The sequence below is a fragment of the Lutra lutra genome, chromosome 7 (assembly GCF_902655055.1).
Source record: "Lutra lutra chromosome 7, mLutLut1.2, whole genome shotgun sequence".
In the NCBI taxonomy this organism is placed as follows: Eukaryota; Metazoa; Chordata; class Mammalia; order Carnivora; family Mustelidae; genus Lutra; species Lutra lutra.
In genome coordinates, this window is record NC_062284.1 from 41,498,781 (window position 1) to 41,519,250 (window position 20,470).

Below are 20,470 nucleotides of genomic sequence, written 5' to 3' on the forward strand. Positions count from 1 at the left end.
ATAATCAGCCTTGCTTTTTCCATTAATACCCAATTAAAGGGGCGCCTGGGTGACTCAGTGGGGTAAGCCTCTGCCTTCGGCTCAGGTCATGATCTCAGGGTCCTGGGATTGAGCCCACATCAGGCTCTTTGCTCATCAGGGAGCCTGCTTCCCCCTTTCTCTCTGCCTGTGTCTCCGCCTACTTGTGATCTCTGTCAAATAAATAAATATTTTAAAAAAATACCCAATTAAACATCAGAGATACTTAAGAGTTAAAGACAGAACAGACTGAGGTAGAGTTAAGAGTCTGTCAGGGGCAGGGCTCACCTCAGGCTCTGTGGCATAACATTTAAGATGTTTGGCTGCTGAAAGAAAATACTTCTCAACTTAATTTTGTTTCATGCATTATTGTGCCAGGTCACAAGACAGCAGCTACAAAGACTAACTACCCTACCTATTCTCATTAACTTGGCAAATGTGATAAATGGTGTGCCTCAGCTAAAACCACTTCTAAAATCTTATATGATTTTCTGTAACATCATAATTAGACATAACATATTACATATAGTAAAGAACCAATAAATGCTGGTTGAAGGAATTAAAAACAATGAGAACCATAACCTAGAAAGGACAAAGATTATTAAGATTCTGTGGAAAAACGTAGTTCCAAGGGCTACAATACTGTGCAAAGGCTGTAAACTACATTTGGTTTCATAATGTCAATAGCATTAAAGAGCATCTGTGCAGCATCTGAACACATTCATTATGGTAAGGAGCTTAAATGTATACAACTCCTAAAATTTAAAACAGAACAATCTATTAAATGGTAACTTCTGGCTGGCCCATTTCCACACAGGAAATTTTAGCATTATTTACCCCACACTGATTGTTTTTAAAGGTGTTTATCAAAAAACAAACAAAAACCCCACAACTATGGTTAAAGTATAAATGATAAAAATTAGAATGTCTTGCTTGCTATGCAAGTGTAATTTCTTATTACGTGTTAAGGTACTGTTTCTGTGAAAGCTCATTAAGTTATAAGGTTTTTTGGTTTTTTTTTTAAGATTTTATTTATTTATTTGACAGACAGAGATCACAAGTAGGCAGAGAGGCAGGCAGAGAGGTAGACAGGAGGAAGCAGGCTCCCTGCTGAGCAGAGAGCGGCATGTGGGGCTGGATCCCAGGACCCTGGCATCATGACCTAGAGCCAAAAGCAGAGGCTTTAACCCACTGAGCCACCCAGGCACCCCAGTTAAAAGGTTTTTGCATATCATACAAAAACAAACTCATGGGCTCAAGGACAGTGAGCTCCTTGTGGGGAAGGGAGCACTGTTTGCAAAAACAAACAAACAAACAAACAACTTATTGAGCTCATACTGATTGAATCTTATGATTCAATCAGGTACTATATTAAGTCATCTTTGTCATCTCTTGTAACTTTAGTATTCCTCTTTGGCTAGCGAACAGTGGATGCTCAGTAAATCTGTGTTGATTTAGAACAGCACATGTGTTAGAGCCCTACAGAACTACACTTACCAAGTCTTCTATTTGTGAAGTTCTCATACACTTCTAAAACACAGTCTATGCATTTATATTATCACTTGGGTATAGGTTCTCATATAATAAAATGAAGCTTGTCTCTTCTTAAAGAGGGTCTTTCTATTAGTTGTACAGAAATGGGCAAGGTTCTTGGAACACAAGAGTCCTAGCCTCTCTCCTTCACTAAGAGACGAACGAAAAATAGTAATAACATGATGGAGTTATATCTAGTAGCAATGTGAGTGATGAACTTTTACCATTTTAGGAGGGAAGTGCAATCAGCTATGACTCAAAAGTACTCAGTACGTTCAAGTAAGACCAGGGTATAGTTTGAGCCACTAGTATCTTCTTTTTGTTTCCTCCAAATCTCTCCAGGCCAGAAACCCTCCTTTCCTAATCCAGCCACCAGTCCCACTTCACTCCTCTTTAGATTTCAAACAGATTTAACTCACCAGTTCAGCCTTGGTTCACCCATGGCCATCATGGAGCTCATATTCCTAGGTTTCTGCTTCACTCTATCTCACAATTCTGCTGCCTGGCAGTGGAGACTCCAGCGGAGGCAGAATTTCTCCAGAATCTACACTCAACTGAGGAAAAACAAAAGGTCAAGATCAAAAGCAGGTGACTGGCTGAGCCAGGGGCTGTTAAGTGTGTAAGAACCTGTAACACCTACCCTCAACTGACAGGGACACCTAAAACAGAATACAGCACACTGATGAATACTCCCCAGGTTCTTCGCAGCAGAACAGTAAGGCTGATGTAGGAGTCCTTTTCCATTTAACTTACTCCAGTAAGGTAACTTTCAGAACACTCACTGTGGAAATGAAGAGTCAAAACTGAATGGTGTTCTCATTGTTTACATACTAGATCACTTAAGGACATGGAGCTTAAGTCTTAACTCAGCTCCCCTCTATTCCCTTACTGCCCAAATAAATCTTGCTTCCGTTTTCCCAATCATACACAGTCGTGGGACAAGATTCTGGCAAGCAATGCTGGACAAAATCTCCCTGGAAATCAAGAATCTTTCAAAAAGAACCTCACTTTTGAGGAGACTGAGGTCCAAGTGACTTAAATGACATTTCACAGAATCATACAAAGGAATCACCTGGATGGCAAATCTGACTTGACCACTCTACGTTCTGTGCTTCTTCTGTTACCCCCAAACGTACCGATAAAGTAGTATGTGAGAACCTAGCAGTCAAATTTAGGAGTCGGTCTCTCCTGACGGGCCTGACCTGCCCCCAAATAATCCACCTCTCACATTACGACCCCGTCTGGGGTTGGGGAGGGGGAGTTAAGAAAGACAAAAGGAATGGCTGAGGGAGAGAGGACGGAAGGAGAAACAAGGTTCCAGTAAGACAAGTAAAGGGGCGAGCAAAGCCGGGGGGGAGGGGGCCGCGCCAAAACCTGGAGCGGAAGGTCCTGGCCTGGCCGAGGGGGCCGCCATGTTCCCTCCTCCCGCCCTCACGAGCGTGCCTGCGGGCAAGGCAGCGCCCTCCCTTCCGCGTCTCGGCTGCAAGGCATCCTTTCCGCCCACCTCATGGTCCGCGGCGGCTCTGACCCGGGCCGCGGCCCCAACTCCACACGCTCCACCCCACTCCTCACACTGTCGCGCGCGCTCTCGGAAGGCCTTATTTAAAGGACGTGGCCGCGCCGCCTCGGACCTGCGTGATGACGTCATCAGCGATGCGGCGGGCGGGGTCCGTGTTCTCTCCACTGCCGTACTCCGGGTACTTCGGCTGGAAACTGTGAGGCTGGTTTTGCTGGGGCTATGCCCGCGGAAGGGGCTAGGGGCTATGCGTTGTCCTAGAAAAGTCCTTGACTTTCAGGGGATGATAAGTTAGAAAAGGGACAGGCGACAAGTACAGTACTGGGAAGACCTAAACAGACTTGGTTGTGACCTTAGGCAAATGTATTAGTTTCCCTATCCCTGTTTCCTCATCTGTAAAATGGAGGTATTAGTACCTCCTTAGGGTTTTGGAAAGGATTAAGTGAAATAATGGATGAAGCTGTGCTCTGCATGGTACTTGGCATGTAATAGCACCTCCACTCCATCCCCACTCTATTTCCAGATGTCAGTTTCTACCAGCAACCACTCTGGTGGCTCCCCACTGATTTTATTTTCATTCACTAAGGAAATATTTATTGAGCACTTTAAAATTTGTGTTTGGTGCTGGGTACACATAGGACTAAGGCCCAATACCCGTGTTTCCAAGAGCTTTTGATCATTGGGTTTCTTTCACATTAAAAAATATAAAGCAACCTAGAAAGTAGTAAGCTCCTTAAGAGAGATTGTATGAGTTCATAGAGGGAGAGACATTACTAAAGAGAGGGACAGAAAGCAGCTTTGGATAGCTGAAGATATATAATGAATACTTACATGTCAGTTACCACATTGGGAACTTGATATGGCAGCTCATTTGAAGAATTTGAAATATGTAGATTATGGGAAAGGGCGTTCTAGAAAGAGACCAGCACAAGAAACTGCGTAAACCTATTGCATGAACAAGTCCAGTTTGTATGCTAGCAGGAAAGCATGTTTTAAATTTTACAATGATTTATGATACTGTTTAAATAATGTTTACACAGAAATTATACTTCTATTAAAAATCTGCCTTGAATACAGTGACCCTTAGGTAATTTATTTTGCCAGGAATGCAAGGACTATAAAGAGTAGTAGAGGAAAAGGGTTTGAAAAATAGATTGGGATTAAGCCACAGAAGAACATATAAGCCAGACTCAGGATTCTGACTTTATTGTACAAGAAATAAAATGCTGGACTGTGGAGTGGAGGTTGCTTATCAGCAGAGGAATGACACAGTGGGAGTTTCTATACTTCAGGAAAGTTTATCTGGCAATGTATTGAATGAGTTGTAGGGAAGAGGCAGGTTAGGAGACAATGCTTGTGAATACTTGCTAATCAGCTGGAACAATGGCTGGCACTGTACCGGTAGCCTGTATCAGGTGAGTGATGTTGACAGCCTGTGCTAGGACAGAGATGAACATCAAGGCAGTGTAGAATTCCACGTGTTGGGTACTATCTCATAAAGCATGCAGTCAGAGAGAATTGAGAGTCCTGTCCTACTCTTTAACAGCCGCTTCAGAAACAGCTCAAGAATTGTCCAAGCACTTAGGCTGCTGGTATCAGCCTATAGTAGTGTGTTATGGTAACATCACCAGACATGAGCTGTGTTGAGATTACAGATTATCATCAAAGAGCATGCTCTGATTTGGTGTATTTGATTTCTGGTGGTTGCAGGATAGCACACAGAATCAGAATTTTTAGAACCAGAAGGAACTTTGGAGATTACCTAGTCCAACTCATTTTCCTGATAAAGAAACTGAGGCCCAGGTTGTCAAATGACTTTTCCAACATTAAATGATCAGTGATAGAATGGATACTAAAAATCAGGTCTTATAACTCTTACCATTACAATACATTAGATACATGTATCCTTTCTTCTTTATGCTCTACTTGTGAGCCAGAAGCAATTTAGTGAAAACAACATAGATTTTTGGAGTCTAGCTGATATCGGTTTTTTCTCAGTTTTCCTGCTCACTGCCAGTGTGATCCTACACATGTGTCTCCTCTTTGAGCCTTCGTTTCCTAATTGGGTAAAGGAGACAGTAATATCTCACCTACAGAGTTGTTGTATTAGAAGTAACATGTAAAAAGTACATTGCAAAGAGTAGATGTTCAACGTAAAATAGTCAGCATATAGTTTTTTTTTTTTTTTTCTGCCTGCCAAAAACACAAAAACCCACAGTGGAGGTGGCATTGTAAATAGATGATTACAATACAAATAAGAAATGGCAAACATACACACACGCACACAACACATGCACACATACACACATATAAATATATTGATTCTCTGGGAACACAACGAGGAAGGAACTTACTCTGATGAGAAAGCTTAGGTACCAGTTCAGAGAAGTTTAATTTACATTGCGTTTTAAAAGGTGAGTTGGATGGGCGCCTGGGTGGCTCAGTGGGTTAAGCCGCTGCCTTTGGCTCAGGTCATGATCCCAGGTCCTGGGTTCGAGCCCCACATCGGGCTTTCTGCTCAGCAGGGAGCCTGCTTCCTCCTCTCTCTCTGCCTGCCTCTCTGCTTACTTGTGATTTCTCTCTGTCAAATAAATAAATAAAATCTTTAAAAAAAAATAAATAAAAGGTGAGTTGGAGTTCTCTGTGTAGAGAAGGGGTTGTGGGTTTTCAGTAGAGAAAAAGTGCAGAAATGTAAAACAACACTGCATGTTTTGGGGAAGGGGGAAAGCTACTGCACTGTTGTGTGTGTGGGAAATGAAAGCCATTGGACTGGAAAGGGGGAAGGAGATAGAGACTTCATGCCATATTAGAGAATTTGGACGTTGGACTTTACTCTGGGTGATAGAGAAACCAATGTGTGTGCCTGTGAGTGCATACTTTTTTTTTTTTTAAGATTTTATTTATTTATTTGACGGAGACACAGCGAGAGAGGGAACACAAGCAGGAGGAATGGGAGAGGAAGAAGCAGGCTTCCCGCTGAGCAAGGAGCCCAATGCAGGGCTTGATCACAGGACCCTGGGATCTTGACCCAAGCCAAAGGCAGACACCCAATGTCTGAGCCACCCAGGCACCCTGTGAGTGCATACTTTTAAAACAGGTTTATTGAGGTGTAATCTATGTATCATAAAATTCACCCATTTTATTTGTATCATTCATTAATTTTTAGTAAATGTGTGGAGTTTTGCAACCATCAGTCAACGCTGCCAAGTTTTAAAACATTCCATTACCCTGAAAAGGCCTTTGTGTCTTTTTGCAGTTAATCTCTCTTCCTACCTTCCAGCCCCAGGCCAACACAAATCTGTTTTCCATCTCTATATATTTGCCTTTTCTGGGCATTTCATATAAGTAAAATTATGCAATATGGATTCTTTCTCTTGGCAGAATATTTTTTAAGATCATCCATGTTGCAATAGGTGTTAGTAGTTTCGTTGCTGAATTATAGTGCATTTATGGATATGCCCCATTTTGTTTATCCATGCAATGGTTGACAGACATTAGATGGTTTCCACTTTTGGGCTGTTATGAGTAATGTTGTTATGAGCATCTGTTTACCAGTCTCTGTGTAGACTTTGTATTTTCATTTCTCTTGGGCAGACACCAAGGAGTGGAATTGTTGGACTGTGTGTTAATTTATGTTTAACTCTTTAAGACCCTACCAAACTATTTTCCAAAGTGATCATATTTTATTCTGTGGATTTTTAGGCAGAAGAAAGAGTTGGTTTTCCGTTCTTCCTAAATTGAAAAACAAACTCAGAAGTTGAGTGAGAAATCAATCTCATTTTAAAAGAATTTATAACAGTAGGTACCTGAGTTTATAAAATGTTTCATTGAAACAAATTTCAAAAAAGAACTCTTAAAATGGCCACCACCTAGCTAACTGAAGTTATTACAGTTGATTCCAGTTGTTTTTGTTCTTGTGGACCAAATCAAGACAGAGAAATATGCATGATCATCTATTTTTTGTTAGCACCAAATCATTTTCCTACTGTTTACCTAGTGAACTCCCTCTGCTTGATTTGCGATGAAGTAAGTCTTGGAGAGTTGATTGTGTGGCAACTACCTCACTCAGGGAATTGCTTCATGAACTTACAATCATCCATAAGGTCCTCTCAGAATGAGAATTCAGAAATAGTTCTCTAGGCAAGAGGTTTTGATCTAGGAATCGATTGAGAGCTATTGGGGGAAATACTGTTGCCAATAGTAATTTGTTCAAACCTGGCTTTTCAGCAATAAATGTAATTCAAGTGGGGAGGGAATTATCATTACTCCTGAAAACCAACACAGTGCTCTGGCCCAGGCTATCCGGTTTCAGAGGAGAATGGCTAACATGTTCAAAATTTTCTACTCAGAAGATGATATTTTGTGAAGTATATTTCATAGTATACTGTATCACATGGTCCCTGTACTAAAAGCAAACAACCCAGAACTAACTGTTCATCTGAATGCTGATCTTTTATAGGGGACCTCTAATCCTCCCACAGAGAGAGGCTGATGACCAAAGAGATCATTTCAAGTAAGATAAGCAAGCCATTATTTAGCTTTGTCTTTAGAATACAGTGTGTATTTTATTGGAGGAATAAAGAAAGTATGGTAGAAAAGGTAGGTGTGAGATTTGTTAGGTTACTACCATAATTTTGGGTGAGGATCTTCTTAAAAATTAGTTTTTGTTCTTTAAGCACAGAACAATGAATAGTTGAAGCAACTGCTCCCCCACAAAGAGGAAATCATCCTGGAATTAATAATGTTGTTTGAGGAGCCCATTGAGTGGATAAGCAACAAATGGATTGCTAAGACATGACTATATTTTACTGGAGTATAATAATAGTCCCCTTCCTAAGGAGTAAAAAAAAATCCAGAGGCAAAGTCAATGTAGTAAGACTCTTTTATCTCTTTCCAACATCAGAGATAAATGACATTAGAAAATTAAAAAAGGACTTTTCTCCAGCTCACAACTAGTGGTACAGTGAAATTAGGGTGCGTGTTAATTTAGCAGAGTCTTCCACCAATATTGAGAGTCTAGGTTTGCCTTAAGAAAAGTTGAGGATCCATCAGTGTGATTCTTCTGGAATCCAGGAGTGTTCTCTTGACAAAAATTTCGGGCTTCCTCCCATGTTCCTGAAATCCCTTAGGTAAGAAAGTTTTTTTCTTCTCGTCTCTGGGAACTTATATGATATTAACAGTCTCTTTTAGACCATGGCTTTGAATAGTGCTGGGCCACATCTCCACTTTCTTGTTCAAAAGGGGAAGTGAACGTGCCCAGCTGCATCTCAGCACATCAGCAGTTACCTTCCACAGCATATTGTCTTTTCAGAGACCTGTCATGAGAAGCCAAGGCCAGCTCTGCACTGGTCCATTTGACCCTGGGGCATGTTAAAAGTGGAAGTCTAATTTGGGGGGCTAGACTGATCTTGCCTCTTGAGACAAAGCTTAGTAGTAACAGTGCCAAACCAAGACATACTGTGGTCAGGTCTTTTTTATGATTATTGTTTTTGCTTTTCCCCAAGAGGTTATTAACCCGACATTTGTTTTCCTTTCCAGTTCTCCCATGAGATCGTTAGGTACAGAATGGTAAGAAATCCCTCTTCTGCTCCAGTTACAGTATCCCTCTTGAAGCTGGGCAAGTTAATCCATGATGGAGAGATGAGTGTAAACCATTGTTTTTATCAGAAGGAGCTTTAGGCATGGGTTTGGCCAAAGGCCAGGAAGTGACAGATTTCATAACTCGACCTCCATTATTTCCATTAATTCCCAATTTCCTGAGATACTAGAAGGTGGTAAACATTTACAATTATATAGAACTTGACAGTCTACAAATATTTCACATGCATAATCTCGTTCTTCCTCTTCTCTGAGGCAGTTGGAAATAAAAGCAGGAGTAGGGACTGTCACATGAAGCAACTTTGGGAATCAGTTCAAATATTTATTTTCTTGAGTGCAAGAGACACTTAGGTATTGTAGTATGCCTGTGGAGGAAAATGCCAACTCAGTTGCTTTTATTCTGACTTCAGGATATTTTATAATTTGGATGTCCTTGACATTACTTTCAAAATAATTTATGAGGGGCGCCTGGGTGGCTCAGTGGGTTAAAGCCTCTGCCTTCAGCTCAGGTCATGATCCCAGGGTCCTGGGATCGAGCCCCGCATCGGGCTCTCTGTTCGGCGGAGAGCCTGCTTCCCTTCCTCTCTCTCTGCCTGCCTCTCTGCCTACTTGTGATCTCTGTCTGTCAAATAAATAAATAAAATCTTTTAAAAAAATAATTTATGATGAGGTGTTTTGCATCATTAAAATAGTGTGATACTTAGCTGATTTTAAATTTATTAGTTTACTCCTATATAATCTACTCAAGAGGTGGTTGGGTTGGGGTAGGGCAAAGACAGCTCAGGTAAAGTCAGATTTTTTAAAGTCTTTGGCATCATTTCTGACATTCCATTTTAATAATTTCCAAAGCAAACATGACAAAGTATGGTGTGCATTCAGGATTTCTCCCCTCCTATACATCAGGGCAGACAACACTAACCAGTCATGGCATCCTTCTTTGAGACAGCAAGCACCCTGAGAATCCTCACTTCTGCATTTCTGGCAGCTACAACCAATCAATAGATACTATCTCACAAGTTCAAAGTTCTTTCATTGACTTCTCTGATCCAAAGGGTAGCATGATCCTTCTATTCATTTTTCCTTCAGCAAATGGAAATGAATTATTTTTATTTTTTTTGAAGATTTTATTTATTTGACAGAGGAGAGACAGTTAGAGAGGGAACGCAAGCAGGGGGAGTGGGAGAGAGAGAGAAGCAGGCTTCCCACTGAGCAGAAAGCCCGACGTGGGGCTTGATCCCAGGACCCTGGGATCATGACCTGAGCAGAAGACAGTCGATTAAAAACTGAGCCACCCAGGTGCCCCAAAATGAATTATTTTTTAAAAACTACTGTACTACACACCAGTACTTCTCAAATTTTAGTATGCAAACCAATCACTTGGGGATCTTGTAAAAATGCAGATTCTGATTTAGCAGGTCTGGGAAGGTGCCCAGAATTTTGCGTTTCTAATAAGGTGAAGGTCATAGGTGATGTCAGTGCTACTGATCTGTGGACTACACTTTGAGTAGCAAGGTTCTGCTAGCCCATTTTCTGGAGACAAAATGTGAACTAGAAAACTATGTACAAGGCAACTCAATAACCATTAAAAAAGAATAAAAACAAGGCAAGTGTTCCATTAGAAGCTGAAGTTTTATTATAGGATAACAGTACATAAAGCACATCTAAAATTGATGTGTTCAATGCACTTTTAATAAAGGTAATGTAATATTAAAGGTACAGTTTCTAAGTACAATATAACAACATTCATATTAGAATGAAAATCGGAGTATTTAAAAGACAACATTAAATCTCTCTTTTTTTTACAGCTTGTATTTACAAAATGAATCAAAATATTTTTTTTTAATTGAGGACTCAATAAAATAACAAACAGCTGGAAAGAAGCAGACTACTGTAAGAGTGAATTGAAAAGAAAACCCATTGTAAGTGAAACGTTGGATGATCCTCCAATAAAGATCATTAGCAAAGTTTTAGTACAATACTATTTTTAGGATTCCCGTAAATGGCTTGCATTTTTAGTGTGGCAGAAAAGGAGTTTTTACATACTGTACACAAAACAGACAGCATATATTTATAGGTACAGTATTACTGTTTCCAAACTTGCATGTATATTTACAGAAGGCTGAGTTTGTTACTCACAGAGTTTTGTGAAATTTGTGTGCTTAATCTTCAAGACCTACACACAATTAGAATCAGCATTTCATGTGGTCTTTTTAAACGTGGCTTTAATACTTGGTTGTAGAAGAAAGTGTTAACCATAAGGCTTGACATACTTTATAAATTCACCAAAAAAAAAAAAAAAAAAAAAAAAAGAAAAAAAAATCCCAGGAAAAAATTTTAATTGGGGCACAGTTGTCATTTAACAATTATCAAATGCTGACATGTGCTGGCCATTGTGTAGACACAAAGAGATACAATCTCTACTCTCAGGAAGTTTAGGATACTAAATGGTGCTTAAAAAACAAGCAGAAAAACAGGTTTCAATCTCTAAGTGAAGCAATAAGGAATGATGTGATTTGTAGTAAAAGAGATTTCTCCCTAAACTGTAGCCAATTCACTTTAAAAGGTTAACTATTAGCATTCGCTCTCATTAACCACATGATTGCATTTATAATTAAGGTAACAGCAACTCTTCCATAAAAATGGAAAATGTCTAGAATTGTGGGTTAATATGCAGTGCACGGAAGCCAATAACCATGGCTTGAGAATTTATCACCTTCAATTACAAAAAGTGCAGTAAACAGAAACATTTGCTCTATATTTATAAATTGCTCAAAAATCTTTGCTAAAGATCTTACAAATTCAGTAATATTACAGAACAATTCTAATCAATATTTAATAAGGTTAACTACATCCTTAGTTAGATATTTGATATACTTTGATTTTTAACAATGCCAATAGGTCTTGGGAGAAGAGGTGAAGTAGTTTAACTAAGCTCATTATTAAATGACTTTTAAAATGAAGGTCTTTCGCTCAGTTCATGGAACTGGTTGAGGTCATACTGAAACAGAATGTCCCTTGTTAAATTTGCTTTATGGCCCATGTTCTGCCATGATAGCGGGTGTCTCCATGCTTCTCATGGCTCAAGTAGGAGGGGAAAGGTTAAAGGTTTATTCTGCCATCAAGCCACCAAGGATATTTTATATAAATGCCTATTATCTATAATAGGAGATAAGTACACAACTCTGTCAGGTGCCAATAATATAATTCCTTAGTAAGAAAAAAAAATATTACTCCATTAAACTAGAGTGTTTCCTTAGGATCTTGAAGGCCTGGCAAATTAGTTTTCAGCTCAGAAGATATGGTATAAACCCAAGTAGCAAACATAAAGTAAATGCTAAGAAGTTTTCATATATCCATATTTAAAAGCAAATTCACCCTATAGATGTCAAATATCCATACTAAGGAAGTAATTTTATCCTAATTAAATACACTCTAGAATAATTTATATAATGATATTATGTATTTAAAGAGAAAAGCATGTCCCAAATCCAGCACTCTGATACAGCTGCCAGTTGGGAACAGGTAGATATATATATATATATATGTATATATATACAAATATATAGTTATACTCAGTGAAATTAACAAGACCCAAAGGTGGTATTGTCTAGGAATAAAAGGGATTTTTTTGTTCACAAAAGTAACTTATCTAGCACCACACATCAGAAAAACACAAAAATAGCACACTCTAGTTCTAAACAGCTATGTCTAAAATAGATTATATAGTAAAACCAGTATTATACAGCATATTGTGGAGTTGATAAACAGATAAATATTTGCACTGAGTAGGCTGTTTATAATATAACATTTTCTTATCTATACAGAATGAAAGCCAAAAGGTTAACTGTATAGAGATGTGCAGAACAACATTAAATATTATGACTTAAAAGCAGGGACAAAGGTAAATTTGAAAGAAGAGTAAGAGAGAAAATGTTTACAGGCCATTACAAGTTCTTAAGTTAATAGTAAATAAGGAATCAATTGCTCAAGTTGAAGAAAGCAGTAAACAAGAGATTGCATTTACATGCAGATGTCTAAAATTTGTATTTTTTTAAGTCTATGCACAAAAGTCATTTGTTTTATTGCTTGACATTCAGTTATGGCTAGATTATTTAACCTATTTTTTTTTTTTGTACTTTGGAAACAAGAATATTGTTAAAGGTGCCATAAAAATGGACAACATTGAAAACGGTTTGCAAATAAACCACCTAACACTGCAGTTCTTTATACATATTAAAAGCCTTGTCTGGGGTTTGTCATATGTTAAATATATTTAAACTGGGAAAATATGTTGTAGCTTGAAGCCTCCCATTGGCCCAAACATCCAATACAAAAACACATCTCCACAAAAGGAGCAGGCAGACAATACAGGTACATTTAAAGAAGCAGCCAGCTAATGTCCTAATGTTTAAAAATTTACCACTGTTTTATTTGAGATTTCAAACCACTGTGGATAAGAGAATTTTGGATTCAGGAAGATGTGTACAGTACATACAGATTTTTTTGTGTGTGAAATCATATTCACTATATTGCTCAAGAATTATCTGCATTTACATATGCAATCTCTTCAATAATAACCAAGTTCCCAGAAATAGTTTTCATCCACATTAACGTAATAATGAGTGAGAAAGGAAACACACGGGACACTGGAGAGAGTTTAGTTGCTCTTAGAGAACAACATAATGGTGTGTGCAGTGTGTCAAAGCTAATAGCAAGCTGTCTTCAGTTCTTAGAAGGAAAAAAGTAAAAGAAAATGTGGCAGACACACTAAATGTAAACAGCAAACAAGGATTCTGTAGGCATCTGTTTAAAATAGTCATATGCATTTTCTTAACACAAGACCCCATGTTATATTGCATTGCTGAAAAAACATCGTGTTTATTTGGATGGAATATCCTGTCATTCATTTATAAATAAGTAAGTGACTGAATGAATGTATTTATTGCTCTAAGATCTGAGGGTCTGGTTAAACATGGAGATCCATCTATGATATTTCCTTGATATAAAGCCAGGCTTTTGGATTACTTTAAAAAAATTATTCTTGAGAGCCTGACAAAACTGATCTTACTTAACAACAAATAAGCAACTGACCCAGAAGTGAAACCATTCGCTTTGTAAAGACATTGTCATCAGCCTTCTCATATCTTAAGAATAAATAGGAGGAAGGCCTCTTTAATCAAATCTGGTGGAACCTCTTTAGTAATATTAGTGTTTAGGGGTAGAATGAAGATTTACATCATAGATTATTAGCAATAGATCAAGATTTTTCTGTTGCAATTATATTTCTGTTAATAGGGTTCTGTTGTAGCAATCTTTATATAAATAAGACATGGCAATCACATGTTACAATATGTGAAAGTGTCAATAACCTGTGTGTGTGTGTATGTATATATATGCGTATGTATGTATATATATGTATACATGTATAGAAGTGGAGAGAGAAAGAGAAATTTCTGCCATTTTCCATGGTCTTTATTATCAAAAACAAGGTCAAAGTTTCTTTTTCATCTAAATGACATGGAAAGTTTTCTCAAATTATATTCTGCTATGGTACTAAGAAAATAGTAAAAGCTTCTTCTCAATGTGTGTTCCAGGTATGGAAGAATCAAAGCCAACAGTTATACTGAGGTTCACTGACCTCATGAAAATACATGGAAACATGAGAACGAAGCTATATTGCAAAAATGTCCAAAGTAACCCTAAAAGCTGGCTCATGGCACTGTTACATAGGTGGGGTTTTTTTTTGTCTTTAAACGTTAGCTCTTGTATTGATTCAAGAGATGAAAACTCTAAGTGTAGAAGTAAAAGAACTATGTTACATAAAGGGATGTTTTGGTTTGCTTCTAGAGGAGAGTGCAATGAAAATAAGTTATTTGCTGGCATTTGAAAAAATGTGTTCAAAGTTTTACCTCTTTTACTGCAATGATAGGCAGATCTCTCATAACTGGTTTAAACAATTTTTTACATACCATGTACAATTGGGAAGTTTCTAATATGTAATGCTATGAATTTTGAGGAAGGTAAATGGAGTATGTAGGACTGCACTTGAAGTGATGTTCTCTGTTGGTATACTGCCTATTAATTTATCTTGTGAAGATACTGGCATAACTTTATACTGCTTTGGAAGTTATTCAACGTTTTAAACCACACAAGACTGAAGAACACATACGTTTTGAACTCAACAAAATGAGACGAGAGTGAAGAGTTTACATACACACACACATGCAGTTCTACACAGTTCACTTGTGCCTTGAGGGATAGTATTATTATCACTATTATTAATAATAAAAAACACAATTTGTCCCAGTAGTACTGGCCACCCTGTTTGAAGAGTTTTAGAAGATCCCTGAGCACATTGTTTCTGACTCTTAACCCCAACTCCAAAGTGATAGGGCTTCTATTGTTGATATCAAGATGGATTGTCATTCACAGTAAGTCAATCATAAGGTGCTTATTTACCCTTTTTTTTTTCACCAATCAGCACAAAGAACTGTCAGAAAATAACTTTTTATTATTATTATCTTAAAATAATAGCACTGGAAGGACACATGATTTAAACAATCAATGTTTGAAAACAGTGGCTTTAGGATTATTATCTGGCTGCCCCTCAACAATAACAAGTGATTCAATCGACATTCCTTAGCCAAAAACAAAAGGCAAAACAAAAACAAAAACAAAAAACCCCCCCAAAAAACCAAAAACAAAAACCAAAAAACCAAAACTGTACAAATATGTATTTTTTCCCTGAGGGATCAAGGTACACCCGCAAGTGCTCTATGTACATATTGCACTAGAGAGGAATGAAGAACATGTGCAAAAAAGCAACAATGAGAGAAGCTTACATCCTACTTAAACCTTTTCAATAAAGATTCTACTAGGTTGTTTTGCATTTTGGAATGTCGGAACACAAACAGCTATTCCTTAGTCTAAAACTAAAAACACATATTTCTACTATGGCACATTCAATGAAATAAAAAGTTTTCCAAAGACAGATAGACAAATTCCATCAAGAAAATAATACAAAGTTTGTTTGTTTGTATTTTTTTTTTTAGAAAATTACATTACTTTCTTTCTTTGTTTCACATTACAAAATCTTTTTTTTTTCTTTACACAAATCACATTTTATTGCAGGAATATTTCAAGTGCCATCAAATATTTATAGAAGGGTTAAAAAAATAGAAGTCTCTCTAAAGTGGTCCAGACAAGGCTTTGTATAGAATAAATCTTTTTTTTTTCCCCATCTTCTAGTTTTGATTTAAGTATTTTGAATACATTTCTTTTCCATTGACACTTAGTAGCCTAGAAGCGGTCCGACACACACACATCATACACACGAAAACCACACACACACACACACACACACTCTCTCTCTCTCTCTCTCTCTCTCTCTCTCCCTTCTCACCTGGCCCTCAGCCCACCCCCCTATGCTCACAGAGATCTGGGTATCCACACTATAAAGAACAACCAAACTTAGAAGCAGTGTCTTAAGTTATATTTTCCTTAAGTTAGGAAGGGTGAATTAGGATGCTGAAGACTTTTTAAAAAATCCATAGCTTTAACGCAAATTAGGATGCTGAACACTTTAAAAAAATCCATAGCTTTAACACAATTTGCAAACTGTCCAAAAAAGCACTTTCATCTGCACTTTTGTTTTCATTGTGACCAAGGCCAGGTTCTTCAGAATATAATGCAACCATCTGACACCATTGTAACCAAAGGTATTCAGGCTTTGTACAAAAAGCCTTATGTACCCTCTATGAAAAAACTGTATTAAAGGCATCATAGGAGCTGGGATAACAATGATGTGATTCCAATCTTTAAAAGACTACTGGATATTTAAGTTTAGGAAACTTTAATTATTAGAACTCTTAACAATCACTGTTCTGTATCACCAAGTAGTTGTGTCCTCACACAGGTGTTTCTATAAGAATAAAATAAAGATGCAGAGTTTTTCACATCCTTTTCTATACTTCATTTTTTTAAACTGAATTTATTGTTTAACTTCTGATCCCAACTTTGATCCAAATCCTAGTTGTTCCCTCTGTTCACCGAGCACGCCTCTCCTGCTCTGTCCCTACACTGCCAATGTATTTTGCTCTTCCTCACCTTGCTTTTCTTTCAGAAAGACCTGGTAGCAGCATCATGTCAATGTATGTTGGTTTATTCTAAAAGCAATGTCACCACGGTGTGACGACTACTGAGATTAAGCATCTTTTTTTGCATTTGGTACATGCAAAGTCCTTTCTGGGAAAAGGAATTTCTTTTAAGCTCAACATTATGCTCTCTCTCACCCTTAGAGAATTACAGTTAGCTCTTATCACTTCACAAACGGACACTGGAATTAGGTTTAGTTGCTCTTTAATGCGCTAGCACCTGAGGCTGGTCATATTCAGAAAGCTTTGGTTAAAAAGAAGTTAATACACTTTAATAAAACCATCCCCAAATTTAGTGACTCAGAATGACAAAAAACAAAAAACAACCCCCCCCCCCCAAAAAAAACCAACACATTACCCACCCCCCGGCCCAGGAGAAACAACAGGAAAAATAAATGGACAAATAAATAACTAAGCTTGGTACTCTTTTCAGAGTATAAATACTATTGATCTTTAAAGGAACTATGCTTATTTAAATTAAAATTTTGATTTCACCCTTCTTGCCCAAATATAAATACTATATGTTTAGTTTACCTCTCTATATAAACACTCACATAAAGTTTAATATACTTGTAAGAAATTTAAGTAGATATTACTCTCGTCTTCTATTTATGGTTAAACCCTTACTATACTTTTGAAAAAAAAAATTAAGATGTTATTTAGGCTTCATACACACTTCTCTGTGAATAATTCCTTCCTCTTTTCCAAATCCCTCCAGAAACAAGTCAGAAAATCAGTTGGGGTTAAACCCAGAGTAAATGGCTCTGGGACGCCCCTGAGGTGATCCACGTGACATTAGGAGCCACAGTTCCTAGGGAAGATTCAGGAAGAGCCTGGGGGTAGAGACATTTTTTTGGCTATAAAGGGCTGTCTGGAAACTCCCACCATTATGCTATGGGATATTCCCTTTTCTGTATAACCATGGTCCTTCGTGTCAGACCAGAAGTTTGAATCCCACCCGACTGACTAAAATCATCTTCTAAATGCTGACATTTCCAAAGGGCACTTATTTTAAAAATATGCACACTTGTATATCAGACTGTTCATTTTCCCTTCCCCCACTGGGAATTATTAAAATTTAAAAAAAAACGAAATTAAACAAAAACATTCAATATTTCTCATCTGAACACAAAAGCCAAACATTCTTCTAAATATTTAATAAAATAAATTACAGTCCACAGTTTTCTAGTGAAGATAAATATAAGAGTAAATGTTTGCGGCTAGCATCAACTTCACTTTGAATGCTTAAAATATTTAATATTTAAATAAGAGAAACCGGTTCAGTGTTGCATAACTCCCTCGCCCTTCTGTCCATTGTCTGTGAAATATGGAGAGCTATATTCTAGAATTATAGCATCTAGAGGCAGCTAGTCTAGAGCTAGGTCACTCTGAGATACACTCTTAGGGTTCCTAGATTAGACCAAGAACATAGGCATTCACAAAGTAAATGTTTCATGTCCTCACATGGGGAGTGTGTGTTTGCTCCAGATATAATCTTTGGGTCCTTCTTATAATAAAAGCTGAATTCCAATAAATATTTGGGTTACTGATTTATCCTCAAAGCATAAGAATTCCAAGTTGAGACTGAGTCCGTATAACTACTGAATTGTATGAAATGAGCCTCCCCTCCCTCCCCTGCCTCCATGAGGTGGCACTTAACGTGCATGATGGTATAAGTCCATAGCACCAATCGACCATTCAACTTTGTATGAAGCATAAACACATCTATCCTTGAGCTTACCAAAAAGCAAAGTATAATTTAGGGAGAGTTCCGTTTCTAATACCAAATGAAGTGTAAAAAAACAAAACAAAACAAAACAAAAACAAACCAATAATCCGCATCATGATTTCTAGATATGACCAGCCAGTCTTTTCAAAGTAATTTGTAAACAGCAGCATAAATACCTCCTGACGTACCTTCCAAGCCTTCTCAGTTAAACTTGTGTTTCTGGTGCACATGCGACACGACAGTGAACACGCTAGCATTTCATTTAAAGAAAAAGGTGCAAAATGAAAGTGCCTTATCAATTCAACAGGAAAAGCTACACCAGTAACTACATTTTATATTAATTAAAACAATATATAAACAATATCTCTTTTAGCTATATATAGTCTTCATGCCCATTTACCCTGTAATATATTATAATGCTATCGTTGCTAGTGCTATGGACCCTTTTCATGCCATCCTGCTGACTGGCAATAATCGGTGAAAAAAATAAAAACTTCCTTCATGAAACAAAGAGCAGGTTGTGCAAAGTCATGCCGCCACCTCCGCTATGCACACCGGGCACCGATTATTGCCGGACTCTCTGTTGTTACCGACAGATTGGTGACTCTGCAGAAAGTCTGTGGGCAGTGAGCTACAAGAAAAGGAAATCCTCCGACTTTAGTACCCTCCTTCAGTTGTAAACAGAGGTCAATGATCAAGAAGTTGAGACAGAAAAAGGGTCCATATCTGTAGGCATAATGGAAATCATATGCATGAGAAAAACAAGTTCAACTTTTATTTGTTTTCATTGTTTCCCCTCCTTTGCCTGACCCCGATCACCAAAAGATGTGCAGTGTGTTGGCGCTCCAGGTCTGTGCAGGGCCATATAAAGTGTCTCGGTTAATTTTTTTGTTGTTGTTTTTCATGGTTTATACTTCAGACATTCTAGAAGTGCTTAGGTGATACATTTACCCATCAATTTGCATTGCTGGCTCAAATTCTGAAGTGAACAACTCCTTGTATAATGGAGGAAAATGAAGTCGTACAATGTCTGGGTATATTGCTTTAAATGCCATTAGCTTTTCTGTATGTCGTCCACATAAGGCTCTTAATGTAGACACCTTGCATATTAACTGTAAGTGGAAGAAAGGACACATTGTGAGGAAAGAACAGACATGAGCATCAAAAATCGGGGGAATCTGGATGATCTTTACAACATTGTTTACAAAGGTGAAACACACTCAAAGCGGCTTATATGATCTTCCAAGAAGGAAGGTTGGTAAAGACAAATTTTAGGCATGTCATAGAATACCAGATATACATTAAATACTATTTTGAAGACAAATAATACAATAACCTGAAAAGATGTTCATGAGCAAAAGTGGCAGAGTTGAGATAAGAACCCAAGCCTGTCACCTCCTTCTCCTATTCCAAACATACTTTCTGCTCTCCCATCCCCAAACCTGTCCTCCACCGCTGTGGACAAAGAAGATGTCGGGTGACAGAGAAGAGAACAAGGAGGCAATCATGGGCAGGTGAGGTCACTGCAAGTGGAGATGATGGCGTCCCCTACATGTTTTATGCAGAACCTGTACTAGCCAACTCCAATGACAACAAGTTTCTTTCTGGAAAGACCTTTGCTTGGACAAACCAATTCTGGGTCTGTGTAAAAGGCTCAGAAGAAAGAATAGTCAGAAGGCCTGGAGGGAAGTCTCAGCATCAACCATTTAGCAGTTGAAGACCATAACAACTTGAAACAATGCTTTTTAAAGTCCAAAACACTGTACAAGCGATGTATTATTTCAACCAGAATACTCTTAAGAAACATATGTGACAGATCTTGCCATGTGTTAGGTGCTCTCTATAATGAGAGAACCTAATTGTATCCTTGCACTGGGGCAAGATGGAGAAGAAAGTAAGGGTCTGGAGGGTTCTTCTATTTTC

The 20,470-nt window shown here is 37.9% G+C and overlaps 2 protein-coding genes and 1 long non-coding RNA gene across 12 annotated transcripts in view; 1 reads left to right on the forward strand and 2 right to left on the reverse strand.

Moving 5' to 3' along the window:
• Nucleotides 1-5,448, reverse strand: part of ICE2 (interactor of little elongation complex ELL subunit 2) — a 65,459-nt gene extending 60,011 nt beyond the window's left edge. For 2 of the 7 annotated variants that reach the window (XM_047737883.1, XM_047737889.1), the window contains exons 1-3: nucleotides 3,056-3,143; nucleotides 2,192-2,332; nucleotides 1,971-2,105 (exon numbers count right to left, since the gene is read on the reverse strand). In XM_047737883.1, coding sequence (XP_047593839.1) covers nucleotides 1,971-2,011 — 41 coding nt within the window. In that variant the 5' untranslated portion in view covers nucleotides 2,012-2,105; nucleotides 2,192-2,332; nucleotides 3,056-3,143. Of the gene's footprint in view, nucleotides 1-1,970; nucleotides 2,106-2,191; nucleotides 2,333-2,687; nucleotides 2,921-3,055; nucleotides 3,174-5,443 lie in introns of those variants that run through there. The other 5 variants (XM_047737884.1, XM_047737885.1, XM_047737886.1 and 2 more) reach the window with 5 other exon arrangements.
• A 590-nt stretch (nucleotides 5,449-6,038) lies between these two features.
• On the forward strand, nucleotides 6,039-10,587 carry LOC125104953 (uncharacterized). 2 transcript variants are annotated; one of them, XR_007128770.1, is made up of 3 exons: nucleotides 6,039-8,196; nucleotides 8,606-8,635; nucleotides 10,471-10,567. It is a non-coding gene; the product is annotated as an uncharacterized LOC125104953 (long non-coding RNA). The 2 variants fall into 2 exon arrangements; XR_007128771.1 differs by lacking the exon at nucleotides 8,606-8,635 and having other exon boundaries at nucleotides 6,090-6,141; nucleotides 6,770-8,196; nucleotides 10,471-10,587.
• Nucleotides 10,276-20,470, reverse strand: part of RORA (RAR related orphan receptor A) — a 713,393-nt gene continuing 703,198 nt past the window's right edge. For 2 of the 3 annotated variants that reach the window (XM_047737893.1, XM_047737892.1), the window contains exon 10: nucleotides 10,276-19,659. In XM_047737893.1, the coding sequence (XP_047593849.1) occupies nucleotides 19,495-19,659 (165 nt within the window). In that variant the 3' untranslated portion in view covers nucleotides 10,276-19,494. The remainder of the gene's footprint in view (nucleotides 19,660-20,470) is intronic. The other variant, XM_047737890.1, reaches the window with a different exon arrangement.